This window comes from Musca domestica, unplaced genomic scaffold (genome assembly GCF_030504385.1).
Source record: "Musca domestica strain aabys unplaced genomic scaffold, Musca_domestica.polishedcontigs.V.1.1 39, whole genome shotgun sequence".
NCBI classification, from domain to species: Eukaryota; Metazoa; Arthropoda; class Insecta; order Diptera; family Muscidae; genus Musca; species Musca domestica.
In genome coordinates, this window is record NW_026712326.1 from 6,647,325 (window position 1) to 6,672,555 (window position 25,231).

The 25,231-nt window shown below is 37.3% G+C and overlaps 2 protein-coding genes across 2 annotated transcripts; one reads left to right on the forward strand and one right to left on the reverse strand.

Annotated features, from left to right (window-relative positions):
* Nucleotides 1-543: 543 nt before the first annotated feature.
* LOC131804121 (uncharacterized) lies at nucleotides 544-10,469 on the forward strand. Its single transcript, XM_059126517.1, has 4 exons — nucleotides 544-686; nucleotides 4,038-4,283; nucleotides 9,256-10,125; nucleotides 10,193-10,469. Exons 2-4 carry the CDS (start codon nucleotides 4,070-4,072, stop codon nucleotides 10,384-10,386), a joined length of 1,278 nt encoding a protein of 425 aa, XP_058982500.1. The 5' UTR covers nucleotides 544-686; nucleotides 4,038-4,069; the 3' UTR covers nucleotides 10,387-10,469.
* A 4,523-nt stretch (nucleotides 10,470-14,992) lies between these two features.
* On the reverse strand, nucleotides 14,993-23,928 carry LOC101891649 (dihydrolipoyllysine-residue succinyltransferase component of 2-oxoglutarate dehydrogenase complex, mitochondrial). The gene is made up of 7 exons (XM_005183650.4): nucleotides 23,662-23,928; nucleotides 23,062-23,165; nucleotides 22,887-22,997; nucleotides 18,280-18,843; nucleotides 18,065-18,209; nucleotides 15,488-15,793; nucleotides 14,993-15,417 (listed from the first exon to the last, which is right to left on the reverse strand). The coding sequence occupies exons 1-7, from the start codon at nucleotides 23,743-23,745 to the stop codon at nucleotides 15,283-15,285; spliced, it is 1,449 nt and encodes a 482-aa protein (XP_005183707.1). The 5' UTR covers nucleotides 23,746-23,928; the 3' UTR covers nucleotides 14,993-15,282.
* Between the last annotated feature and the right edge of the window lie 1,303 nt (nucleotides 23,929-25,231).

Below are 25,231 nucleotides of genomic sequence, written 5' to 3' on the forward strand. Positions count from 1 at the left end.
TCTAAAGGTTAAAAAGTCCCGGAAAAATAATTAACTTTTTCTTTAAATCGATGACTGTTCAAATTTATCTTCAAACTAAGTCTGGGCATTAAAAAGATAATTTCGATAGAGATATCGTTGGGATGCCCACTTATTTTGCACTTTGGACCTGAACACGCGCCACCAAATGTTGTATTCTGTTAAAGATTATGGGTAACCATGATAAGCAAAAAACGATCAGTTTTGCGTCAACTTTCACAAGTTTTTTTGACTCAGCGCTGGCTTGTGACTACCCCAACATGTTTATCATGTTTCGCTCTCCCATTTGCTGTAGAAACTAAAATATCGGTTAGTTTCTATTCGCTCTTCTGAGGTTCGCCAAATTTTATCAATGGTTTCTTTGTGGCCAAAACCGCTTCTTTTTCTCTGAGGCTCTAATTGAGATCTCTCTCCATTCTTTGTTCTGGCTGTCGCTACCCCTTTTTCCCACCCATTCTTCAGAGAACTTTTTTAGGACCCAAAAATTAAACGTTTTGATTTACACCGTCAATCTTTTATACAAATCTAGCAGAGCACAGACTCAGCTGCACTGCCGTATTGAAATTGATTTCAAACCGTAAACGAAATTAGTCGCTCGAGTGAATTCGGCTTGATCGGAACGTACAGCTAAGGGTGATCCGTGAAATCACAAAAAAAAACAAACAGATGTGAGTGTGTGGGCGACGAGTTAAATAAAATTTACTTAAATACAAAATACATTTAATTACTTTATAATGAAATATTTAAATTGACATATTGTGGCAAATAATTGTTGAAATTTTGAATGGAAAATGGCATTTAAATTTGCTCACACATATATTATGTTAGCTGTTTTGGGTATCTCTCAGTGGAACACATTTTTTCGAATACTCTCGTCTGGTGATAAAAATCGGTAGATTTAATCTTCAAGTGTATTGACCGGCGTGTGTAGACTAAATTATGAATTTTATAATCGATTTTGCCAATGCAGACGGGTTTTTATACTCTGCCATAAAATGTGTGTCAAATTAGGGCAATTAAAATTATTGATGAAGAAGTAAGGAGACATTAAGTTCGGCCGGGTCGAGGTTCTATTACCCTCCACCATTGTGTAAAGAAAACATTTTTATGCTATTTGGATTCGAACGTATTCCACATTAAACTGCAAACTTCAGCAAGATCGGTAGGAAAATGGTTGGAACCGTTATATGGGAACCATACTAAAACAGGAGCCTCAAACACCATAATTTTTATTTTTTTTTAATTTTATTGAATGAAAGCAAAAAATGTCGGAAATAGCATAAAATTTTAGAAAAAGTTTAGATTTGTTCGAGTTGGTCACCTTTGGCACGAATTATGGCTTTCAAATGACCAATGAAACCGTCAAACGCTGCCCGAATGTTGCTCTATGTTATTTTGGCTCATTCGCGGCAAACCGCTTGCTTTAGGTGATCGACACTTTGATATTTTTAGAGCCAACCTTGCTTTCCGAAATTCTCCAGACACAATAGTCCAACGGATTGGTATCCGAAGATTTTTGTGGTCATTGTGCACCGGAATTGAAGCGAGGAACCTCATTTTGTAACCATTCTTGGGTGGCGCGTGCTGAGTGCGATGGTGCTGAGTCCTGTTGGAATGTCCAAGGTCTGCGGCCAAAATGTTTGCGTGCCCAAGACTTTAATACACCCTCTAGAATATTTTCGCGATAATACTCGACATTTATTCTGATGCCACCATCGGCTGTTATGGCAGACGCTTGAGTTCTGGTGGCCAACAGAAGGTGCACATTTTCAACTGGCCTCTTTGACAAGTAAACACGATCATTTTGTTTGTTTACAAACTGCTGGACAACGAATGTCGAATCATCAGAGAAAACTAAATTCGGAAGGTTCGGCGTATGGAAGGTCGAGGTTTGGGTCCTAGTCCCACTTCGAAATGATTATTTTCGTGAAATGTTCTTGCGGGTTGCACCCGTCGTCTTGAAATATTTTCGAAACACATATCTAGATACGTCGCTACAGGCTTTCACTAATTCTCATTACCAAATAATGGGTTTGTTGAGTATATTTTAGCACCAACTGTTTGCTGATGGGGTTAAACTGACGATCATGTACTCCATGTTCTCAGCCACTATTACGAGCATTCCCAGCAAAAAAAAATCGCATTACCATGTAATGAGTCTAATAAGTGCATACTGGCACCAGTAATGTTTCAAAATGTTTTCATTTAATCTAACATTGACAAAAATATTAGAACGTTCGAAGTTTCAAAAAAAATGAATAAAGATTTCGAAAGTTTGTCTTATTTTGACTTTTTGATAAAATTTACCGGATCGACAATAGAAAAACCTAATCCACTCCGAATATTTTTGACCCCAATGACTTTGTATATGGCAAGTGAAAAATCGATAGTGAGCTGCATCTGAATATAATAATAGATATATTGTGTCTTCGGTAATATTGTAGATAAATATACGAGAAAGATTTGGTTGACAATTTTAACCCTCAAGCGAGTCAAAAAAGTACACATATCTCTATCCCAGATACAGAGAGCTCAGTATAAAATTTCGGGATTCCAGCTATATCCCTCACTCAACACCAATTATAGTACTATTCAGCACTTTTCGTAAAAAAGTAGCCGTTTTTACCAATTCCCCAATATAGAATAGGTTGAGGAAGCCATAGCAGCCATGAAGCTGAAAGCGAGAGTGGGTCAATAAAGGTCACACAACATCCAATGAAACAGTTGTACAATATTTGAGATTATATCTGATCGGATAACAGAAAAAAATTTAGTATCGTAGGGCGAAATCTAAAGCGCGTACAAAAACTCACCACCTGGAAGCTGCTTAGTTTTGATTTGTAACTTATCCTACATTGTTTTCATTGTTCCATTGTATACCCCATTATTTCCAACCTACGGGTAATATAGAAGCTGTCTTGTTTACATTAATACATTGAAATGTATTAATCTGCTCATGCAGCCCCTAAATTGTTACTGGGATTACAAAAAAATTAGCTTTGTGATAAATTTGATTCTTATTGTGGGAATACATAAAGCGCTTATTTGGCTGGCTTAAGTCATCAGTTGGCTTCTTCGTAGAGGGACAAAGATGTTTTAGGTTGGCATAGTTCGATTTTGGCCCTAGGCTCCTTTGTTCATTGCCGAAGAAGCCAGCCAAATAAGCGCTTAATTATTCCCATACTTAGCCAGCTACTCCCTTTGCTTACGTCAGTGATAGCACGTAATGACAACAATGGACTTTACTTGAGATTAAAACAGCATTAATAATTATGCTGAAGTCAGTCCAAATTTTCTACATTTCTAAATAATATGTACCTGCATATGTATATCTAATTTAAAGTCGAAAATAATATCAAAGTCAATAGCGAAAGTCACGTACGGAAGAAGAAGAAAATATTGATTACAAATTAGTATTGGTGCTACAAATAGTCATCGGTATCTACACCCATGTACGAATAATAATGAGCGTTAGCTGTTTTAATACATCGAATAAATTAAATATAATTATACGTCCAAATATCGACAACTGCGTCTTGATTTGAAAACGTGTTATTAATATGTGACTATTTGTAAAGGTGTACTTACGGCAACTCAAATGAATATTAATTAATTATTGATATGCCGTTTATTAAAATTATTCAAGATGCACCTTTGGTAATGAAAATTACCGAAATTTGAGGCATGATTTGCCAAACATTGACGCTTGTCATTCCTCATGAAAAGGGTATACCATTCTTTGTTTTTGTCTTTGAAGCGGAGTGTTTCTTTAAAATCAATACTCTCCGGAATCTTTTAAAATTTGAGATTTTTGTATGTGTATATCCATTCTCCCACAAACGTATAACCCAAAGATAGTGCAAAAATTAATCTCTTATTTCGGTTTGACAGTCTCAACGGAATTTAATTCACACATTTTCCTTAACACAGTTTGGAGTCTTATTTATCTCCCCCCTCCATTTGTATGTCACATTATCATAATTATTAATGTAAATAAATATTTCGCGTTATCTTTTCAGATAAGCATAACATATAACATACCAGCACAATTATGGCGCCCAACAGTAATGACAACGAGATCATCAATCCCAATGAATACTTGAAGATACCCGAATGGATCAATGAGACATATTTTGTACCCATTCTCGAAAAAGATGTTGACAACTTTAAGGAAGTTTCCAAATTCACAGCAGTCGCTGCAACAGCCCCAGGGGAAAATTACACATCGATTATGGTGCGGGTTGTCATTGATGTTATATTGACAGGTAAGAATGCATAGCCATCCGAAAAATCCAGGTCCTCCTAAGCATTTTCTTAACCATCTAAAAACGTGTTTAAGATTGGGCGGATCAAACTGTTGCAAAATAGACCGATCCGAGAGGGAAATTTTGAAATGTATTTTATGGAGAGTTTGCCAATTTTTGGCGACAATTACTTACTACAACTCCTCTTCTTTTTGCGACTTATTTATCTTGTGACTTATTTTGTGCTAGCAATTTGAAAAGCCTTTGTTTTGTTGAACAAATGGAAAATCTTCTTTTCTGGTTTATTTTCTCTTTTATTTAAAAAAAATACAATTTTTGGAGTTCCTTTGTTTTATTTGATGACAATTTTTTTTTGGTTTTGACAAAACATGTCTGTTTACTCTTACAAAGGAAAATAAATCTATCTTACTCTCTCAGAGAAAGAATTTGGGCCAGTAGTCTTTCAAGCCTTCAGAACTTGATTGTGCTTCTTCCCTACTTTAACTTCAGTAATGATGTCTTCAACTCCAACTTTTTTGTCTTTCCCAGTATTTAGTGCTATATTCGCGTTTGCTCGCACAAGCTCCTCCAAAAAAAAAACAAACCTTCCGAAAGCAGATTTACTTCCTTCCCCAAAGACTTTACGGCGTGGTTTGCATGAATTCTTACTGCATATGCTCTCTCCTCTGCAGCCACCATTTCGGATTTGAGTTCCTGCACCGAATTTTTGAGAACACAGCACTTATATTCGTTCTCATCATAATTTAACTTAAGATCTCGCTGAACCTGGACGTTTAAAAACAGTAACATTTCTTTAATGCCAACATTGGCATCTACAGCAACCTTCAGGCTACATTCAAGCTTTATGTTCGTTACTCGTAGTTCCGCCATTTCACGCTTTGCTTCCTCTAATAACCGGGCATATTTATTACACACGGCTACTTCTATAGCTAAAACCACCTTTAAACTTTTTTATTCTTATTGCGTATGATGCCTTACATTGCATTTTTTGAACCGTCTGTTGCTTAGACGTCTTTTGTCTGTCTTATGATCTGGACAAAAGCAGCATGGATCTTCCTTTGATTTCGTGTCATAGAAAAGAATTTTCGTCATTCCATCGATTCATCCTCCTGGGATATGGACTTATAGCCTCATCCCTTCTGTCTAAAGATCTCAAATATGAAGCCCCTTCGGTAAGTGTGCACACCGCCACCACAGGCTTCTCTGCCGAAGTTTTGTGGCTCAGCATCATTTGCATTGGCTGATAAATTTCCTCCAGCCATACTTTTACTCTCCTTCAGACTAGCTTAAAAAATTTCCTCGAAATTAAGACAAGTTCTTTAGAATTTATGGGGCTCGAAGAATCAATGTAAACGGAGATCTATATTTTTTACACGGAAAGTACGTCTTTCTTTGATGAGTGGCCATAATACATTAAAAATTTATTTTTAAAATATTTCGTTGTTGCAAAATGGTCAGGCTTATCCCTTTATTGTTGTTTTTATAAAAACAACGTTTGTTTATTAGTGGAGAACGATGGTAATGTTTACCAGGGGGTAAGGCAGGGAATACCTAGGTTTTCTTAAGAATACTAAGGTTAGTACGACTTAACCTTGTTTAAAACCCGTAAAGGTGAGAATACATAAAACGCTTTTTGACTGACTTAAGTCTAAAACTCAATTGTTTTTTGCCAGCCGATGACTTAAGCTTGCCAAAAAAGCCTTTTATGTAAACGTCAAAAGTGGGGCAGGCCGACTATATCCCGTAACAAAAAGTTTATATTGGGAATCAACCAACTATGAGCCAAATAATATTGCTGTATATTGCATAATATGACTTCGATAAGGATTGTATTAAAAAATTTGAAAAATTGGACTGAATTTTACCAAATGGTAAAATTCGGTTGAATATGAAAAAATCTAATCATTAAGGAAAAATCGGTCATTGTTGTAAAAAGCCTTACATTCTTGCAGTTCTGGAACAGACCCTAGTGAGCAAAAACCGTAATATAGAATGAAGATGCCCGGTATCAAATATCATTGTTGTGGAGTGCATATTAAGGATGTGAGGGACTTTAAAACCAAATCGGATGAAATATATATATATGGGAGCTATAGCTATATCTGAAATGATTTTCACTGAATTCCTTAGGAAATGCTAAAATTCAGTTCATTTGGGCTAATATTAGCCATTTTGTGCACAAAAAGCGTGATATCTGATAAAGATATATATGGGAGTTGTATACAATTCAGAACCGATCTCGACCAAATGTTAAACACTTATTTCTGAGCTGTATCCGATATTTGTTACCAAAGGTTATTGTTGTGGAGTGCTTATTACGCATGTGAGGGAAATAAAACCCCACATCGGATGAAACAAATATATGGGAATCTAGCTATATCTGAACCGATTTTCACCAAATTTAAAGAACTGATTTCTAGGATGAATTCAGTCGTTATTGTCAAAATTCTGTCCATTTGGGCTGATATCAGCCATTTGGTGAACAATTAACCCGAAATGGGTCAAAGATATATATATGTTGGCTATTTCTAAATTTGAATCGATTCTCACCAATTTCAATAGAGTTCGTCTTTGGGCCAAACAAACATTGTTTGGAAAATTTCATCTCAATCGGATAATAAATGCAACCTGCATTTTGTTTGGCCAGACGGACGGAGGGACTGACATGCATAAATCGATTCAGAAAGTGATTCTATGAAGATCTTCAAAAGTAATTATGGGTCTATCTCGCTTCATTCTCCATGTTACAAACAAATGCACAAAGACATAGTACCCTTACCACTATGTGGTGTAGGGTATAAAAAGTTTAAAAGAGAGAGTGTTCTTACAAAAGAACTCACTCAATATCCACAGATGTCAAAGTTACAAACCCCACTCAACTGTAAGGCTGACACACAATTCTCTTAGAAGTAAGAGGAACGTTGAAAACCCCTCTGTACTTACGAGAGAACGCACACTTCTCGAATGTTAGACATTAAGGAACGTTGCAAACCCCACTAAACTCTTAGGCTGAAAATACATAAAGAGCATATTTGGCTGGCTTAAGTCATCGGCTGGCTTCTTCGGAAATGAACAAAGGAGCCTAGACCCAAAATCGAACTAAGTCAACCTAAAACTCCTTTGTTCATCTACGAAGAAGCCAGTCGGTGACTTAAGCCAGCCAAATATGCTCTTTATGTATTTCCAGCCTTACTACAAAACCCAAAAAATTGCAGTCAAGGGTACTTCATCGAAACACTAACTACTGCTACTATTTCCAATGGAACGTTACAAAACCCTCTTGACTCATCAGCCTTCAACAGAGGACTGACCTCGAACAACTCTAGGACACCTCTTTTTTACTGTGCATTGCATTTCGGAGCCGCTTTTTTATACCCTCCACCATACTATGGAGGGTATATTAAATTTGTCATTCCGTTTGTAACCCCTCGATATATACTCTTGATCAGCGTAAAATTCTAAGTCGATTTAGCGATGTCCGTCTGTTGTAATCACGCTATCTTTCGAACGAATTGAGATAGAGGGCTAAAATTTTATTTTGCCAGTAGGCAGGTTAAGTTCGTAAATGGGCCATATAGGTCCACGTTTTTATATAGCCCCCATATAACGGTACCTCCCGATATTCGGTATATTGATGATTTTAGCGACATTATTCACCGAAATTGTTTCAAATTTGGTATTTGAAGTTCGAAATATATACTACAGCCCAAGACAGAAAATTGTCTGTGCAGGTCCACGTCTTCGTATAGCCCCCATATAACAGTACCTCCCTAAATTCGGTATTTTGATGATCTTCGCGACATTATCCACCGGAATTGTTTAAAATTTGATATTTGAAGTTCGAAATGGATACTACAGCCTAAGCCAGAAAATTGTCTGTGCAGGTCTACGTCTTCATATAGTCCCCATATAATAGTACCTCCCCATATTCGGTATTTTAAAGATTTTAGCGACATAACTCACCGGAATTGTTTCAAATTTGGTATTTGAAGTTCGTAATAGATATTACAACTTATGACAGAAAATTGTCTGTGCAGGTCCACGTTTTGATATAGCCCTCATATAACGGTACCTCCCGATATTCGGCATTTTGAAGATTTTAGCGACATTAATCAGCGGAATTGTTTCAATTTTAGTAGTTGAAGTTCGTAATGGATACTACAGCCTATGGCAGAAAACTGTCTGTGCAGGTCCATGTTTTGATATAGCCCCCATATAACGGTACCTCCCGATATTCGGTATTTTGATGATTTTACAATACTCACAGAAATTTTTTGAGATGTCGTATTTGAAGTTCGTAATGGATGCAACAGCCTGTGACAGAAAATTGTCTGTGCAGGTCCAGGTCTTCGTATAGCTCCGATATAACGGAACCTTCATATACACGGTATTTCGATGAGTTTAGCTATATTATTCACCGTTAATTTCAAGTTTCGAATTTGAATATGGTAATGGCTCATGACAACAATGCCTATGTAGGTCCACGTCCTGTAGACCCCAATATAATGGCTATATTCGGATTTTATTTTTTAACAGATTTTATTTTTTGAAAATTTCCAAATTCTTTCAAATGGTGAGGGTATTCAAAGTTCGGCCCGGCCGAGCTTACTGCTTTTTAACTTGTTTCTATTACGGAGGTGATTTAATTCAGCTCTTTGCCACTAGGTGTTTTCGGTCGTAGTTTATGTTAGAATTACTAACTTTTACTAGGGGGCTAGTGTGTCCGTTAAATTAATTGTCTTGTATCCAAAAACAAGTGCAACGACTTTTGGTTATTACAGTTAATTGTTTCGGAAAATTCAATCTAATTTATTTCTAATGACTCCAAGGTCTGTTTATAACATATTCTTAGCATATTCCAAGTGGAATGTATTGAAAGGGTTCCCCTTTCCCCGATATTCTCCTTTATTATAAAAACATTTTCACTTATCAATGAACAATCTCCAATATGCTATTTATCTCTTTCTTACAGATGGCGCCTCAAAACAAGTCTCATATATCCTCAAAACCGTATTGGAGAGCGGCAATCAGGGTTCTGAATTTGTCAAATCCATGAACCTCTTTCCCAAAGAAATGAAAATGTATTCCGATTATTTGGCTAAATTTGAGAAACTCTATAAAGAAGCCGGTGTGGAGATACAGCTTGCGCCAAAATGTCTACATTGCGAAGATACACCCGAACGAACCGTCTTAATAATGGAAGATTTAAGTAAAGACAACTTTAAGAATATGGATCGTTTGAAGGGTTTCGATTCGAAATATAGCCGCTTGGTATTTCAAAAATTGGCCGAACTTCATGCAGCCTCTGCTGTGTGGGGAGAAATAAATGGAGCCTATGATGAAATATTCCAGCGCAGTTTCTTGTCCGAAGCCAACAAACATATTTTTGCTGCCATGTATGAGCCACGTACCGAGGGATGGTTCAAAGCAATGCGCGATTGGGGTCTGCAGGATATGGAGAAATTTGAAGAGAAACGAATGGATTTTGAAACGTATTACAATGTGAACATAAACATCAATAAAATCGATCCGGATGCATTCAATGTTCTCAATCACGGTGATATGTGGACGAATAACATTATGTTTTCCCACGACAAGGAGGGCAATGTGAAGAAAAGTCTCTTTGTTGATTTCCAGTTATGCAAATGGGGTAGCCCCACACAGGATTTGTGGTATTTCTTTACCACCTCCGTTCAGGTTGATATTCGGGTCCAAGAATTCGATAGTTTAATTGCAGCATATCACAAACGTTTGGTGGAATGTTTGAAATTGTTGAATTACTCCAAGAAAATTCCCAGCCTTAAAGATTTGCAGCTAATGATGATCAGTAATTCGTATTGGGGTAAGTTTTGGCGGAGCTATTTTGAAGTGATGTGGGGGAAATATTAATGTTGACGTTTCTCTTTCAGCACAATTCACTTCCACCATTGTCACGGCCAATATCCTCTATCCCAACGACAAGGATGCCAATATGGAGAACATGTTGAAAATGGGACCAGAGGCTGATGCCTTCCGTTACAAAGTTCAAACCGCACCCGTCTTTGTCAATTCAATGCGCCAATGGTTTCCCTTCATTTACAACAAGGGCGCATTCGATGTTTAGCCTAAGAAGTAATAGGAAATTGTAGTGTAAAAATTTAGAACAAAGTATTTTTAAATAAATGTATTTATTTTTATTTTAATAACTTTAAAGTATTGTTTTATTTATGAGTTAATGCAATGAGTTTAAGTATTCTTGGTTCATCCTTTAAGACACTGCTTCGAAAAACTCGAGGCTGTTTCACTCTTTACTCGAATTTGAGAGGAAGTACTCCTGTGAGTAAAAATATAAATCGAATAGAAGAGGGAGAATGATTTGCTCGTTTTCGATTGGGAGTAAAATTCGCTAAAAATCGAGCAGATTCTACTCTTGCCAAATACTCTTAAGTGTGTAGGCATAGCTGCAAACGAGACAAAAACAAAAATGTTGAAAATCTTTATCACCAATCTGCACCAACAAAGCATATGATAGTGTTGTTGATTTTGTACACCTGTTTCCATCATCATTTACTGGCTAGACAGACTACCATTCTAACTAATCCCACGGTAGGGGGTTCTACGATGCCGGATTGACCCGAAACAACAAGATCCCAGTTTCGGCCAGCGGTTGCCAACCCAGTATGTACATGTTTGTGTTTATTTATTTTTCTGCATTCGGAACAGCATATCCCGGAATACTTGCTCCGGATTTTATTGGTCGGTGCCGGGATTGAGGAAAACCCTGCCCCTTGGTTCTGCTCGGTTTGTCAGAACGTCATCCACCACAGATCTGTTTCGGTGCGATGTAATGTATGTAGAGAATGGGCAACCAACACCGCAGCACATAACTCCACATGTTGCTGTTTCAAATCCGGACTGTGCATCATCCTTGCAATTCTATTGCAACGGACTCCGAGGCAAAATAGATGAGATAGTGGAATTTATGAGTCGGAGGAATATTAAGATCGAAGAGGTGCAGGAAACCAAGCTGAATGAAAATTACAGTCTACAACGTTGTTATGGTAACAACGTACTATGAAAGGATCGCACCAGAACTAGAGGTGGTGGATTAGCATTCCTGTTGCACCATTCTGTTCAGTACAGACCTATCTCGCTTGAGCTAGTCTCTAGTGACCCATACATGGAATGTATGGGGGTAGCAGTCAAGTGTGGAACTGCCGAGGTAGAGGTGCTTAATGTGTATATCCCGCCAGACTTAACCATAGTGTCACCCGGTCTGATAAAAGACGTGACTTGGCAACCCGTCATTTCTCTTGGCTCAAACCATCTCCCGATAATTGTCTCCATAAGCAGGTCGCCCGATTTCATATCCTCTGAATGCCGCACTTTCCTTAACCATGGGAATGCTCACTGGCCAGCGTTCAGAGAATTCACCAACTGCCGCTTCAGAGAACTGCCCAACTCTTCTGATGTTCGGGTAGCAGAACGGATTTTTCGATCTATCACCTGCTGGTCTAATACCCGAGATAAGACCAAACTTCCCAGCAGAGGCAGCGGGATTAGCAAACGAGCGTGATGATCTCCGTCGTACCAACCCTACTGATCCTAGAATCTGGTTGAAAATGGAAGTCAACAGGAGCATAAGAGGGAAAAAATGTGCAGGTCGAGGGGAATTTAATACCGACACGAACTACCCCAAGATTCTAGGGGTCACATTCGACAGCAAGTTAAGTCGTACGCGCAAGCCACGGCTAACTTCCGGCGCTAGCCGGCAGCACTTGGGTGCAGATAAAGAAACCTTATTGACCTCTTATAGATAGATCGATCTGTGATCAGCTATACGGTCCCCAGTGTGTGATAATAGTGCTACGCCGTGGAAGTACATACAGACCTGCCATCTTGCTGCCCTGAGAATTGCGACAGGGTGCCTCCTTATGACACCAGTGGACCATCTACATGAGGAGGCGAAAGTCCTTCCCTTACGTCAGCATAATCACATGCTTTCGTTGCAGTACCTGCTGGGGTGTTACCGTGAGAGTCATCCCAACCATCATATGGTGGATACAACTCCCCCGCCCAGGCGTGTCAGGAATGACATACACGATCTAGAGAGGGAGGTCCAACGCTATAAGAGAGAATCTCTAGATCAAGAAGCCTATCTGGCACGTCTCAGTGACATTCATACCGATGCATTCGCGGATGCTATCAGCAGTCATAGAATGAATGCCGTCCTCGGAGTCCACCCCCATCCATTGCAGCTGAAGAACGCCAACTGCCTAGACAAACCAGGGTAGTTCTGGCTCAATTACGTTCGAGATGATGAAGACGTCTCAATTCGTATTGGGCACGAATTAACGAAGTTGTGCGCGACGTCTCTCCGGCGTGTGATACAGGCCCGCACTGCACCACTTTAATTGCACAGCAAAACCTACACAACTTACTACTGAAGAACTCTGGCTATGCCCCTTAAAGTAGCCGAATTTTTAAACCTAGAGCTTGAACCAGATTAGCCGAACGCAAACATTGAAATGGACTACTGCTACAACAACAAAGCGTATGATAGTGTTGTTGCTATTGCTGTTTTTGTACACTTGGTCTGATAAACGTTAAAAATCATTGTCACCAATCTGCATCAACAAAGCATATGATAGTGTCGTTGCTTCTGTTGTTTTTGTACACCCGGTCTGTTACATGACGTGGCCTTACAACCCGTCAATTTTCTTGTGTCAGTCCATCTCCCGATAATCGTCTCCATAAGCAGATCACCGGATTTCATAACCTCTAAACGCCGCACTTTCCTTAACAATTGGAAAACTCAGTAACCCAATCCTTCAGATGTTGTGGTAACGGAAACTAAATGTCAGGGGAAAATTAAATCCGACCGCGGATTACTGCAAAATCCTATGGGTAACATTTGACAGCATATTCCAGTCGTTGAGCGAGCTACTGCGATGTACGAAATAGGCTATTTGGCAGGAGGCAGATAGAAAAAGCTCTATAAATCTTTACTTCTCCTTTGTATACCCTCCACCTTGGAATGAGGGTATATTAACTTTGTCATTCCGTTTGTAACATCCTTAAATATTCGTCGCAGGCCCCATAAAGTATATATATTCATAATCAGCATAAAATTCTAAGCCAATTTAACGATGTCCGCCTGTCTGTCCGTCTGTCTGTTGAAATCACGATACAGCCCACATTATTTGACGTAGAGCGCCAAAATTTAGCAGAGCAATTTGTATTGTGACTAGGATGGTTGGTATTGAAAATGAGATATATCGGTCCACGTTCTGGTATAGTCCCCATATAACGGTACCTCCCGATATTCGGTATTTTGATGGTTATTGCCACATTTTTTCACGGATTTGTCTGAAAATTGGTATTTGTCCCTGTACGTATGGCAAAACATTGCATGTATAAGTCCACGTTTTGGTATAACCCCCATATAAAGGTACCTCCCGATATTCGGTATTTTGATTATTTTTGCCACATTTTTTACGAATTTGTCTAAAAATTGGTATTTGTTGGTCATAATGGGTTCCAGCTCCGGTAGCGAAACATTGCATGTATGGGTCCACGATTTGGTATAGCCCCCATATAACGGTACCTCCCGATATTAGGTATTTTATTGTTTTTGCCACATTTTTTCACTGATTTGTCTAAAAATTGGTATTTGTAGGTCATAATGGGTCCTAGTTCGTGTGGCGAAACATTGTATGTATAGGTCCACGTTTTGGTATAGTCCCCATATAACGGTACCTCCCAATATTCGGTATTTTGACGATTTTTGACACATTTTTTCACGAATTTCTCTGAAAATTGGTAGTTGTAGATCATAATGGGTCCCAGTTCGTGTGGCGAGTCATTGTAATTATAGGTCCGTGTTTTGGTATAGCCGCCATATAACGGTACCTCACGATATTCGGTAATTTGATGATTTTTGCCACATTTTTTCACGTATTTGTCTGAAAATTGGTATATGTAGGTCATAATGTGTTCTAGCTCCGTTGGCGAAACATTGCATGTGTAGATCCACGATTTGGTATAGCCCCCATATAATGCTACCTCCCGATATTCGGCATTTTAATGGTTTTTGCCACGTTTCTTCTAATGTTTCCTTTACCCTAAGGTGGAGGGTATTAAAAGTTTGGCCCGGCCGAACTTGATGTTTTTTTTACTTATCTTTCCTATCGCCAAAATGTTTATGAGCAAAATGGACCAAAGGTCTTTGAGTGAAGCAGTTGTCGAATCCTTGTAACTACGCATCCTTTAACCAAACCAACCAAAGTGTCTTAAGGGTCTTCGTGAAGTGATTTTTGATTCTTCCACGTCTGGTCGACTAATGAAATTCAGTCGAAAGAACTATTTAAAAGAATTTATTGTGAATGAATTGAATTATGCAAAGTGCCTAAAAGTATGCTATATTCTTAAACAAACGCACTAGTGTACTCCCAACGAACAAAATATGAAAACCTTGCTTCGGTTCTTTAGTCAATCGATTACTCCTATGGCCCAGGACCCCTTTATAGTTAGATATTCCGAAAATGCATTCCACATAAGAACCCGCACAGATTTATAAATAAAACAATCTGCATTTTGTTTTGTCAGTGTGTCAAAGACATTTCTTTTGTGATTTGTTGTTTCTTGTTTTTAATAAATAAAATAAATCATTACACAAACATAAAAATTGTAGTATTGTGAAAAAATAAAGGAAGGACTTGTAGAATAGATTAGAGTCGTATAGAAGGCTTGTAACAATATGTACGTTTATTCCTTTATCTATTATAAAATAATAAAAATTTGTATAGAATTTATGAAACAAGTTTTGATGTTGTTTTTAAGTTTTAGTTTTTGGTGAATTTAAAGGATACTAGTATATTGCAACATTAAGCTATATGCCTTAGATCTTTGTTGGTTTTGAATGTTTGTTTGTTTGCTTTTTTCCCGAATACGTATTAACTTGTGGTCTAAGAGATAAAGAGAAGAGTAGGGGATCACGGAGCTGTTTGGTTTTTTTAGTTTACAAGCCAGCTAAAATAATTCTAGGATCTTCAACGGCAGCCTTAATTTTACGCAAGAACATAACAGCCTCACGACCATCAATCAATCGGTGATCGTATGTAAGGGCAACATACATCATGGGGCGAATGACAACCTTAAAAATGAAAGGAATTAAAAAAATGTAAGAAATTTGTTTTTGAAAATTAATTTAGTTCTGTATTTACCTGTCCCTTGACGGCAACGGGTCTCTCAAAGATACCGTGCATGCCCAAAATAGCACTTTGTGGTGGATTGATAATAGGTGTACCCATAAGGGAACCAAACACACCACCGTTACTAATGGTAAAGGTACCGCCATCCATGTCCTCCACAGCAATAGCACCCTTGCGAGCCTTATCACCCAAAGCAGCCATGGCAATTTCAATGTCAGCATAGTTCATGCTTTCAACATTGCGAATAACTGGCACCACCAAACCCTTGGGTGTGGCAACAGCTACAGAGATGTCAACATAATCGCGGTAGACGATTTCCTGGAAAAGAAAAGAACAGAACATGTATTTTAAAAAATGTTTATAGATGTCATATAGAGATCGGGTGAAATTTTTCTATAGAAGGAGATTTTTACCAAATGTTAAGATTTGAAAAAGTTTCAATACGAACGATTTCTTATAGTCTTTGGTATTATTGACGATCCAAATGTAAACTCGAAGGAAAATGGGTGTTTTTATACCCTCCACCATAGTATGGAGGGTATATTAGGTTTGTCATTCCGTTTGTATCACCTCGAAATATACATTTCAGAAAGAATTTCATGGGAAGACCAACGGGGTTTTTATAATAGGCTTTCAAAAATGCCTTTGTTTTCTCATAAAAGGAAATTCTAGAATTTGTTGCAGAGATATTATTTTAGATATTCTATTCAGAATGTTAATGTGGAAGTACATTTTCTGTAATTTGATAAAGAGCAGGTCATTTTCACTTCTACTTGAAAATCTCAGTACATTTTATCTCGCACACATCGAAATCACCTTTTGAATCTATACAGCATAGTTTTTAGGAATGTGTACCTAAAATGTGTTATCTATGTTCCATCAATGAAGTTCCCCTAGAATTCACAAACACATGCTTTTCAATGAAAAAATGCAAGCAAAGTGTTAATCAGACATGCCTCCCATTATACAGTTGCTAGCCAGCCAGATCCAATTGTTGTTAAACGCACATCTAAACAAACAAAATATATTTGTTTGTTTTCGGAAAGTTATAAAGAAAATAGAGCACAACAACAACAACTAGTTGCCCAAGCAAACACATGATCGTTGAGAGATCGTGAGTGAAAAAGTATACACAAAACCAAAAAAAAAAATTAATGACGTCACACGTCAGCAGACCCCAGAAAAAAACATAACGCAAAATGATAAGAAATTGCGTAAAGAACAAACAACTAAACATACACTTGGAATATGGTTACTAGTTGTTGGCGAAATTTCCAAAATTGTTACGTAGTCTGCAGTTTGCTATAGACCTGTTTTATCAGAATAAAAAAGGAGGGCTGCACCATAGCTTGTGATTGTGATAAATTGTCTAAAGATTATGTTATCAAACATAAAGGAATTATTTTTATAAACAAAATGAAAAGTTTATAGTTGTATCCGTTACTGCTTTGAAATAAGATAAAATTTGGCCTTTGGATACCAATGAAAACGAATGTGAAAACCTGAAACTATGTTGTTGCCTACTTGGCTATAAATGAATCATATATGTATCGAGAATCAAGGTCAAATAAATTCACATATTTTTGTTGTTCGAAAATATTCCACAAACAACTTAAAATGTACTACAAAGAGTCTTTCTACCAACTATAATTCCGATTTTTCTAGTTAAGAGATTCTCTATCTATATCAAAAATTGTATAACTTTAAGGAAAGAGTTTTCATTAGTATCCTATTTTCCATGGACCTACTGGTTGAACGACTAGATTATTTTGTATTCCAACGGGATTTGAGAAAATGAATGGGCTTTTCTCTGGATTCGATTCAATCGATTTGAAAATCGAAAACTCAGTGAAGCCAGTCTTGCGCCACTTCTTTCGAGTGAAAAATAATCATTAGAGAAATTTCAACAAAGCCTAAATGGAAGGCGATATAGTGTCTTTAATTTTGCCGGTGCTCTCTGAAAAGAGATAAAGGTCGCTCATATCCAAGTGTGAACTCAGACCTAAAACTTGTGGTGTGTTTAATCACAGGTCACAGTAAAATAAGGGCCATGACTTCTAGGTGGGGTGACGACGACAACGATTACTGAAGGCTCTGCCATGATAAGGAGTAAACGGTAGAACACTTTCTTTGTCACTGACCAACTCTTTCGGGGTTAGACATATGCTTATGGGGAAGCAAAATTTGCACGTTTTGTTTTCATTCTCCGAAACTGAGCCAGCAGTCATCCTTCAGAAAGCCTAAAGTGGCTAAAAACGGCACGTTAATCTCAGATCATTTTTTCTCTATATTTTCTTTCCTGTTTCTCTCTTTCTCCTTTTTCTTCAAGTTTAAACACAATGGTCTCAGAGTGGAGTGGTCAAAGCGCATTATTTAATCTAACCTAACCTTTTTCTAAAAAAGACCCAAATCTCATTCAGGTGCCGATCGCATAAAAAGATATTCCTTTTAAATTATAAAGATGTGGAATCAAATCCATAATTCAGATAATTTCAACTACCCCAAGACATTTCAACCAATTCAAGAAGTAGAAACTTGCATAGTCTTTTATGGATATGTCCACCCGGAAAATTTGAATATTATACTTACGGTTTCATCAATAACCGCATTGACGACAGGTTGATCTTGCAAAGCATAGGCGGCAGCTTTAGTGAAAATGGACATGAAACCAATCTTGATGCCATATTTCTTTTGGAAAGCTTCCAAATTGGCCTTACGGAATTCCATGGCACCACTGAAAACATTCAAAGAAAAAGGGAAATTAATGCAAAAAACTTAAAGGATTAAATTGCTTTACAACCCACCTCATGTCGATTTCATTGAATGTTGTCAACATGGCGTTGACATTTTGAGCTTCCTTCAAGCGGGCAGCAATCTTTTGACGCATACGGTTCATTTTGACACGTTGTTCGGTACGGGTACCAGTGATTTGACGTGAATAATCTGCTGGTGGTACTTTAATTTGTGGTGGCACGGCAGCAGGTGTAGGACGTATGGTAGCCACGGGAATTTGAGCAGCTGGTGCTGGTCTGACTGGTGGTGGAGGTGTGGGGCGTGGTGGTGGTGGTGGAGCGGCAGCTGCAGGCTTTGGTGCGGCGGCAGCTGGAGTTGGTGGTGGCGGTGGTGGTGGAGCAGCAGCAGCTGGTTTGGGGGCCTCAGCAGCTGGAGCAGAAGCAGGTGCAGCACCGGCATCAGCCTTTTCCAATTCGAACAATGGTTGACCGGCTTTAACGGTATCACCATCGGCAACGAGAATCTTGCGTACAATACCACCAAATGGAGCTGGTACACCGACGGTGGTCTTGTCAGTTTCGATTTCCATGACGTTTTGATCGGCCTTGACATAGTCGCCAACCTTGACTGTGAATCTGAAATTGTTAGAAAAAAATTGAAAGGATGTTGAAAATACATGTATACAAGTATGGATAAAAAAGGAGGGGTTGAAAATTAAAGCCTTAAGGTTTTATAATAATGTACAAAAATTATTTTTGAAATTAAATCATTATAAATATCTGTCTATAATTCCCAAGTTATTTATTTTAAAAATTTGCAAATGTAAAGATTTCTATTCAAGGTTAAAATTGAGAAATTATCACTTGTATAAGAAATATCTCAAGCGATTCGAGAACATTAACATAAACATCTTTATTGCCTGGCTATAATCTTATCGTTCTTTAAAGTATTTCACGATAACGACATGTACGAAATAAGCAAGCCTTTTTCCATTATTGAAAAAGTAAATACACACATGGTATCAAAAGAAAAGTTAAATAGAACTATCGCCAACATCATTAATCATATTTGAAGATTAAGTATTTGAAAATATTAAATCCAAGTAATGCTTTCCCATTCGTTTTATTTTATTGACACTTCACAAGTCAATGTATGTGATTTTGAAGGAAAAAAGACATCAACCGAACTACATAGATCGATCGCATAATTATATATGCAAAATAAAACAAATAATGCTAGACACCGGCTAGACGTAAGGATCAAGGTGATGTAACGTAATAATTTGCATTCGTTGTTTTATTCTATTTATTGCACACCAAGAAAACGAAAGGAAAGTGATTTGAACATAAAAATGTAAATTAAAATATGTAAACTAAACTATTATAATTTTGTGAGCAGATAAAACAAAAGATTTATGGTTTAAGCATCCGCACAAGTGGATGATTTTATCACTGCTTCCGTCTGAATTTCTCTAGTCTGTGAGTAGTTTGACTTTTGGCAAAAGTGCATGTTATATATGCAAAGTGAACGAGAGAAAACAAATGATATACAGCGTGTTTTTTTAATACTACAGCTACTTTCTTCTCAAAATCATCTGCGCTGTTAATCAAATTTTATTTTTTGTCAGCAATGTAGCCATGTATTCTAAATGTTACGATTAATGTTAGCCAATATTATTCTGTAAGGTTATCTAAATTCATTAAAAGAACAACTGCTCAGTAATAATTGTTCGTATTAAGGTACAATAGGACTGCCGCGCAGTTCTGCTAAAAAATCTGGATGATTAGAGGTTATTATTCGATATTATTCCCGATCAGCAATTGAGCTTAAAGGAAGAAAAACCAACGAAGGATAAAATCTATACATACTCCTTTATGAAAATCCATAGGCAATAGTCTTTTTCATTGCAAATTTCAAATCATTGAGCTCGTCTCGAAAAAAGTCATAAGTAAGGTAAAATTCAAATATTGAAATTAGCGAATTTCGAGCAAATTAATAATCGTATTTCGTCGTGACGTCGGGCTACGCTGCCTGTATACCCCTATATATAGTATCATTTACCGTGATACAGGTAGCGTAGCCCGACGCCAAGGAAGTGGACAGAAAAATAGCAACATCCGCAAATATGGTTCGAAAAGGGATTTGATCCAAACCCGTGTCAGTTGAAGATGTGCACCTTCGATTGGCCACCAGAACTCAATGATGGTGGTGGTGTGGGCCGCCATAACAGTCGATGGTCGGTCACCGCTCGTATTAATCATCATCATCAGAATAAATTCCGAATATTATCGCGAAAATATTCTGGAGGGTGTATTAAAGCCTTGGTCACGCAAACATTTTGGCCGCAGACCTTGCACATTCCAACAGGACTCAGCACCATCGCACTCAGCACGCGCCACCAAAGAATGGTTATAAAATGAGGTTGCTCGCTTCATTTCCAACGCACAATGTCGACCAAAATCTCCGGATACCAATCCGTTGGACTATTGTGTCTGGAGTATTTTGGAAAGCAAGGTTGGTACTAAAAAACACCAAAGTGTCGATCACTTCAACATCTTCGCTGAGAATGGGCCAAAATACCGCAGAGCAACATTCGAGCAGCGTGTGACGGTTTCATTGGCCGTTTGAAGGCCATAATTCATGCCAAAGGTGACCAATTCAAACAAATCTAAACTTCTTCTAAAATTTGATGCTATTTCCGACATTTTTGCTTTCATTTAATAAAATTTAAAAAAAATGTAAAAATTATGGCGTTTGACTTTGTTGCAGAACTTTTGTACCAAAATTCAGGACTGTTGGACTGATATTGGCCATTTGGTGCACAATCAACCGAAAATCGGTTGAAGATATATGGGAGCCATATCCAAATCTTAACCGATTTCGATCAAATTTGGCAGAGGTATTTCTGGGCTGTATCTGATATCTGTTACTGATATACTTCCTTCCAGACTGAATTCGGTCGGATGTGCCGAAATTCAGGACTGTTGATATTGGCCATTTGGTGCAGAACTAACCCGAAATCGGTTAACGATATATATGGGAGCTGTATCCAAATCTGAACCGATTCTCACCAATTTCAATAGGGTTTGTCCTTGAGCCAAACAAAATTTGCAAAATTTCATCTCAATCGGATAATAAATGCGACCTACATTTTGTTCACAAGAATAGATGGACAAACGGAAGAATTTATGCAATAAATTGACTCAGAAAGTGATTCTATGAAGATTCTCAAAAGTAACTATGGGTCTATCTCGCTTCCTTCTCTATGTTACAAACAAATGCACAAAGACATAATACCCTTACCACTATGTGTTGTAGGGTATACATAACACTTAAAAACGATTGATATAGCTTTTTTTGGGTTGGCAATAACTGTTTCGGCAGAAACGGCTCGTTTCAATGCCATTTGAGTTGACGCTTTGAGTTGACACAACTTCACTTGTTAGAAAAGAACTTTCGAAGCCGGTTTAACCGTTACATCCTTTTATATTAGTTCCGGTTAAACCCGTCTTTACGTATATATTCTCCGCTAAACTCCTTTTCAATTTATCTTTAATGAACTTGAAGGTCTCTGAGGATAGAACAAGTTCCTACATATAACTTATCTAAGGCATGGGTGATTGGTTAAAGATGTACAGCTGTATAAGTCTGAAATAGGGAAGGTGTGGGTAGTAAACAAATTTATAATATCTCTCTCATATTAAATAATCGTTTTCATTTGTTTGCTAAGAAGGGACATCTACATAGTAGATTTTTAATCATTTCTAGCTCTTGCATAGTCTACAATAGTCAGGACCATTGGTATCAAATTGGGAGATCAGATATCTGATACTGCAGTGGCCCAACAATAGGCCCACCGTGATTCTTAGATTTGACGAACAGATTTTGCTAGTTATTTCAAAGAAGGTCTGCAAGAAAGATTTGATTTTTATTCCTTCCTCTCAGTAGTTTCCAAGCAGTTTGAGGGTGAATGAATAAATCCATGTAAATTTTATTTTGAATTAAATTTTTTAATGTGTTCCTAATAAAATGTCAACAATTATTCCTACAATGTACAGCATTATTATTATCGCTAAGTCAAACAAGATAATGGAGAGAACAAATCAACCTAGCAGTTTATCATGCGTAACAATGTGGAACTGAGATAATGCAAAAAGCTTTTTTTCAAAATCACTGGCTGGAAGAAGTGTATTTGTGATGTATGCAATCGTAGAAAACTATAGTTCAGAACCTATCTAATGCTATATCTTCCTCTTAACTTGGTCGTTTGAAACTTATTAAAACACACTAGCGTTTTTAATCATAAACTGCTGACAAGGAATCCGATTAACTCCAGATTCATAATAATATAGGTATATTCCAACATCCATTTACAGCTTACATATTTCTATTCAGTGTACCGTACTTACTCAAAATGAGCAATCAAAAAGTTCGTTTTTTACCTTCAAACACGTTTCCATTCCCCAACAAACAAGCGGCATTTCTTGCCAATCAATAAACTCTTAAAATAAGATTTACTTGGTATTTGAAGCGGGATTTTGTTTCTCTCTAACTGGAGAAAAAATCGCCAAAAAGCAAAGCAAAAGCCATTGACCTACTTACAAAACCTTGACAAAAGCGAGTGACTCTCAAACGGGGGAAAAGCAAAAAAAAGTAATTAAAGAGCATTTGAACTTACTTCACATCACCTTCCGATACGGAATCAGCAAAAGGTGGTACCTTCACGGTCTCCGTTTGCCAAAGGCTAACACTAGTGTGGAAACTTTGGCTAGCTACAACACCCAAGGGTCTGAAATGAAAACAAATTAATAATTAGTACAAATAGAACAACTTTGGTGTGACATCACACATACCTGCAGGCGCTGACAGAGGTCTGTGCATCACCAATTTGGCTCAAGAGTTGAGCTTGTCTGGAAGCTACACGGGCATACTGACGTACAGCATTGGCATTGTTAACCTGCAATCAAATATGCCATTCATTATTGTTGTTGTCGTTGCAAAGTAAATAAAAAAACAGAAATGATATCGAAGAAATTATCCGCTACTGATTGCACAACACTTTTTCTTTTGCTTCATTTCAGCAAAGCAGCAGCAACAACAACAACACACAAACTTTAAATCCACAAATACACAACAATTCTCATTGATTCAAAATTGTTGCTGAAATGGATAATCACCGTCACGTGAATGAATCATCGTGGTTTTGCATAATTTTGGAATTTCAAATTTTCAATAGTCAAACACTTTTTTCAAAGTTGAATTTTCTTTTCTTTCTCAAATTACATAATGATGATGCTCGAGAGAAAATTGTTTTTTTTTTTAGACACATCCACTTCAAACAGTCCGGCCGACAGAGCACTACACCCCTGACTTGACCCCCCCTCCACAGCAACACTAGAATTCCACCTGGCAATTGGTGTGCGTAGCATTCCAGCCTATTGCAGGCAACTTACTTCTTGGCTACGAGCCGCTTTCATGCCCAGACTGAGCACATTACGCGGTAAACGCCGCGATGTTAGCGAAATAATACCGGACATTTTTACACGTCTAATTCGTTCGTTTTGTTAAAATAACAACAAAAATATCTCCGATCACTCTATTTTTCAATTTCTACTGTTAATCAATTTCGTCAGGTGGAACTTTTCTTCTTTTATGGTCCTCCTCGAAGACCGACAGACCCAACCTCGCCAATGAACGTTTTCGAAAGCGACGAAATGTCAAAATTAGGGATACCTAATTTGAATTGCAACTAATCGATTAATTAAACATTGGTGGTGAACGATACATAGCATAATCGATTTTTTTTTTCTATCGCAATTCCAGTAACTTGATATGTCAAATGAAATAGAAAATAAAAAGTAAAAAAACAAAATAAAAATGAATATGTATACCCATGGTAAAATTAAAGTAATTTCAAATAAGACTATCCATTTCTGCATTTTCTGTAATTAAACTTGTCAATTTTCACTAAATAAAAACAGGTTTCCATCTCTAATTTCTCTGTATACAATGGATCAAATATAAAATTTGATAATAAGATGTTGTCAAATGAACAATATTAAATTTTTTTGGACTTTAGCATACAATGTTTCGCCACCGTAGCTAGAACCCATTATGACCTTCAAATACTAATATTTAGACAAAACCGTGAAAAAATGTGGCGAAAATCATCAAAATACATAATATCGGAATGTACCGTACAAAAACGTGGACCTATGTTTCGCCACCGAAGCTACAACCCATTATGACCTTCAAATACCAATTTTTAAACAAATCTGTGAAAAAATGTGGCGAAAATCATCAAATATCGGGAGGTACCGTTATATGGCGGTTATCCAAAACGTGATACAAATTGTTCTGCCAAATTTTGAAGTTCTACGTTAAATAATGTGGGTTATATCGTGATTTTAACAGACAGACATTACTAAATCGTCTTAGAATTTTATGCTGGTTATGAATATATAATTTATGGGGTCTACGAGGAATATTTAGAGATATTACAAACGAAATGACAAGTTAACCCTTTCAGTGTCAATGAAAATTTTTGTCGAGATAAAAATCTGAAATTCCGTACTAATTTTTTTTTTTTTTTTTTTTTTTTTTTTTTTTGTTTTTTCGAACGTTCCCACGCCTCACATTCCCACCCCTGCCGACCGAGGGGGCGACCTCCCTTTACGGAGGGATCGCGTACACATCATGATCCGCATCATAATGGGAATTCAGTAGGAAATTTAAAACCAGCTACAGAATTTAATTCATCAGCTAGTTTGTCAAATAATAAAACATGTATGTTAATTGTTTAAAAATAAAATTATTCTAGATTTAATAACTTCTAAACTCATACCAAAATCTACATTACAGTACACAGAATTAAAGTCAACACACATTTTACTAAGAGGTTCGCCCATTGAATAATTCGTGCGGTGAAAATCAGTATATAATAATTGGTAGTATCTACTAGATCTAAACGGAACATTAATTCTAATAGATGAAATCAGAAAATCTGAGGGTATATTACCATTT

Excerpts from the sequence above, each read along its gene's own strand:
- LOC131804121 (XM_059126517.1), top strand. The coding sequence starts at position 4,070 with ATGGCGCCCAACAGTAATGACAACGAGATCATCAATCCCAATGAATAC. Across the intron at positions 4,284-9,255 it reads CATTGATGTTATATTGACAG|ATGGCGCCTCAAAACAAGTC; the intron begins GTAAGAATGCAT and ends TCTTTCTTACAG. Across the intron at positions 10,126-10,192 it reads GATCAGTAATTCGTATTGGG|CACAATTCACTTCCACCATT; the intron begins GTAAGTTTTGGC and ends TTTCTCTTTCAG.
- LOC101891649 (XM_005183650.4), bottom strand. The coding sequence starts at position 23,745 with ATGTCCGGTATTATTTCGCTAACATCGCGGCGTTTACCGCGTAATGTG. Across the intron at positions 22,998-23,061 it reads ACCTCTGTCAGCGCCTGCAG|ACCCTTGGGTGTTGTAGCTA; the intron begins GTATGTGTGATG and ends TTTTCATTTCAG. Across the intron at positions 18,844-22,886 it reads GTATCGGAAGGTGATGTGAA|ATTCACAGTCAAGGTTGGCG; the intron begins GTAAGTTCAAAT and ends TAACAATTTCAG.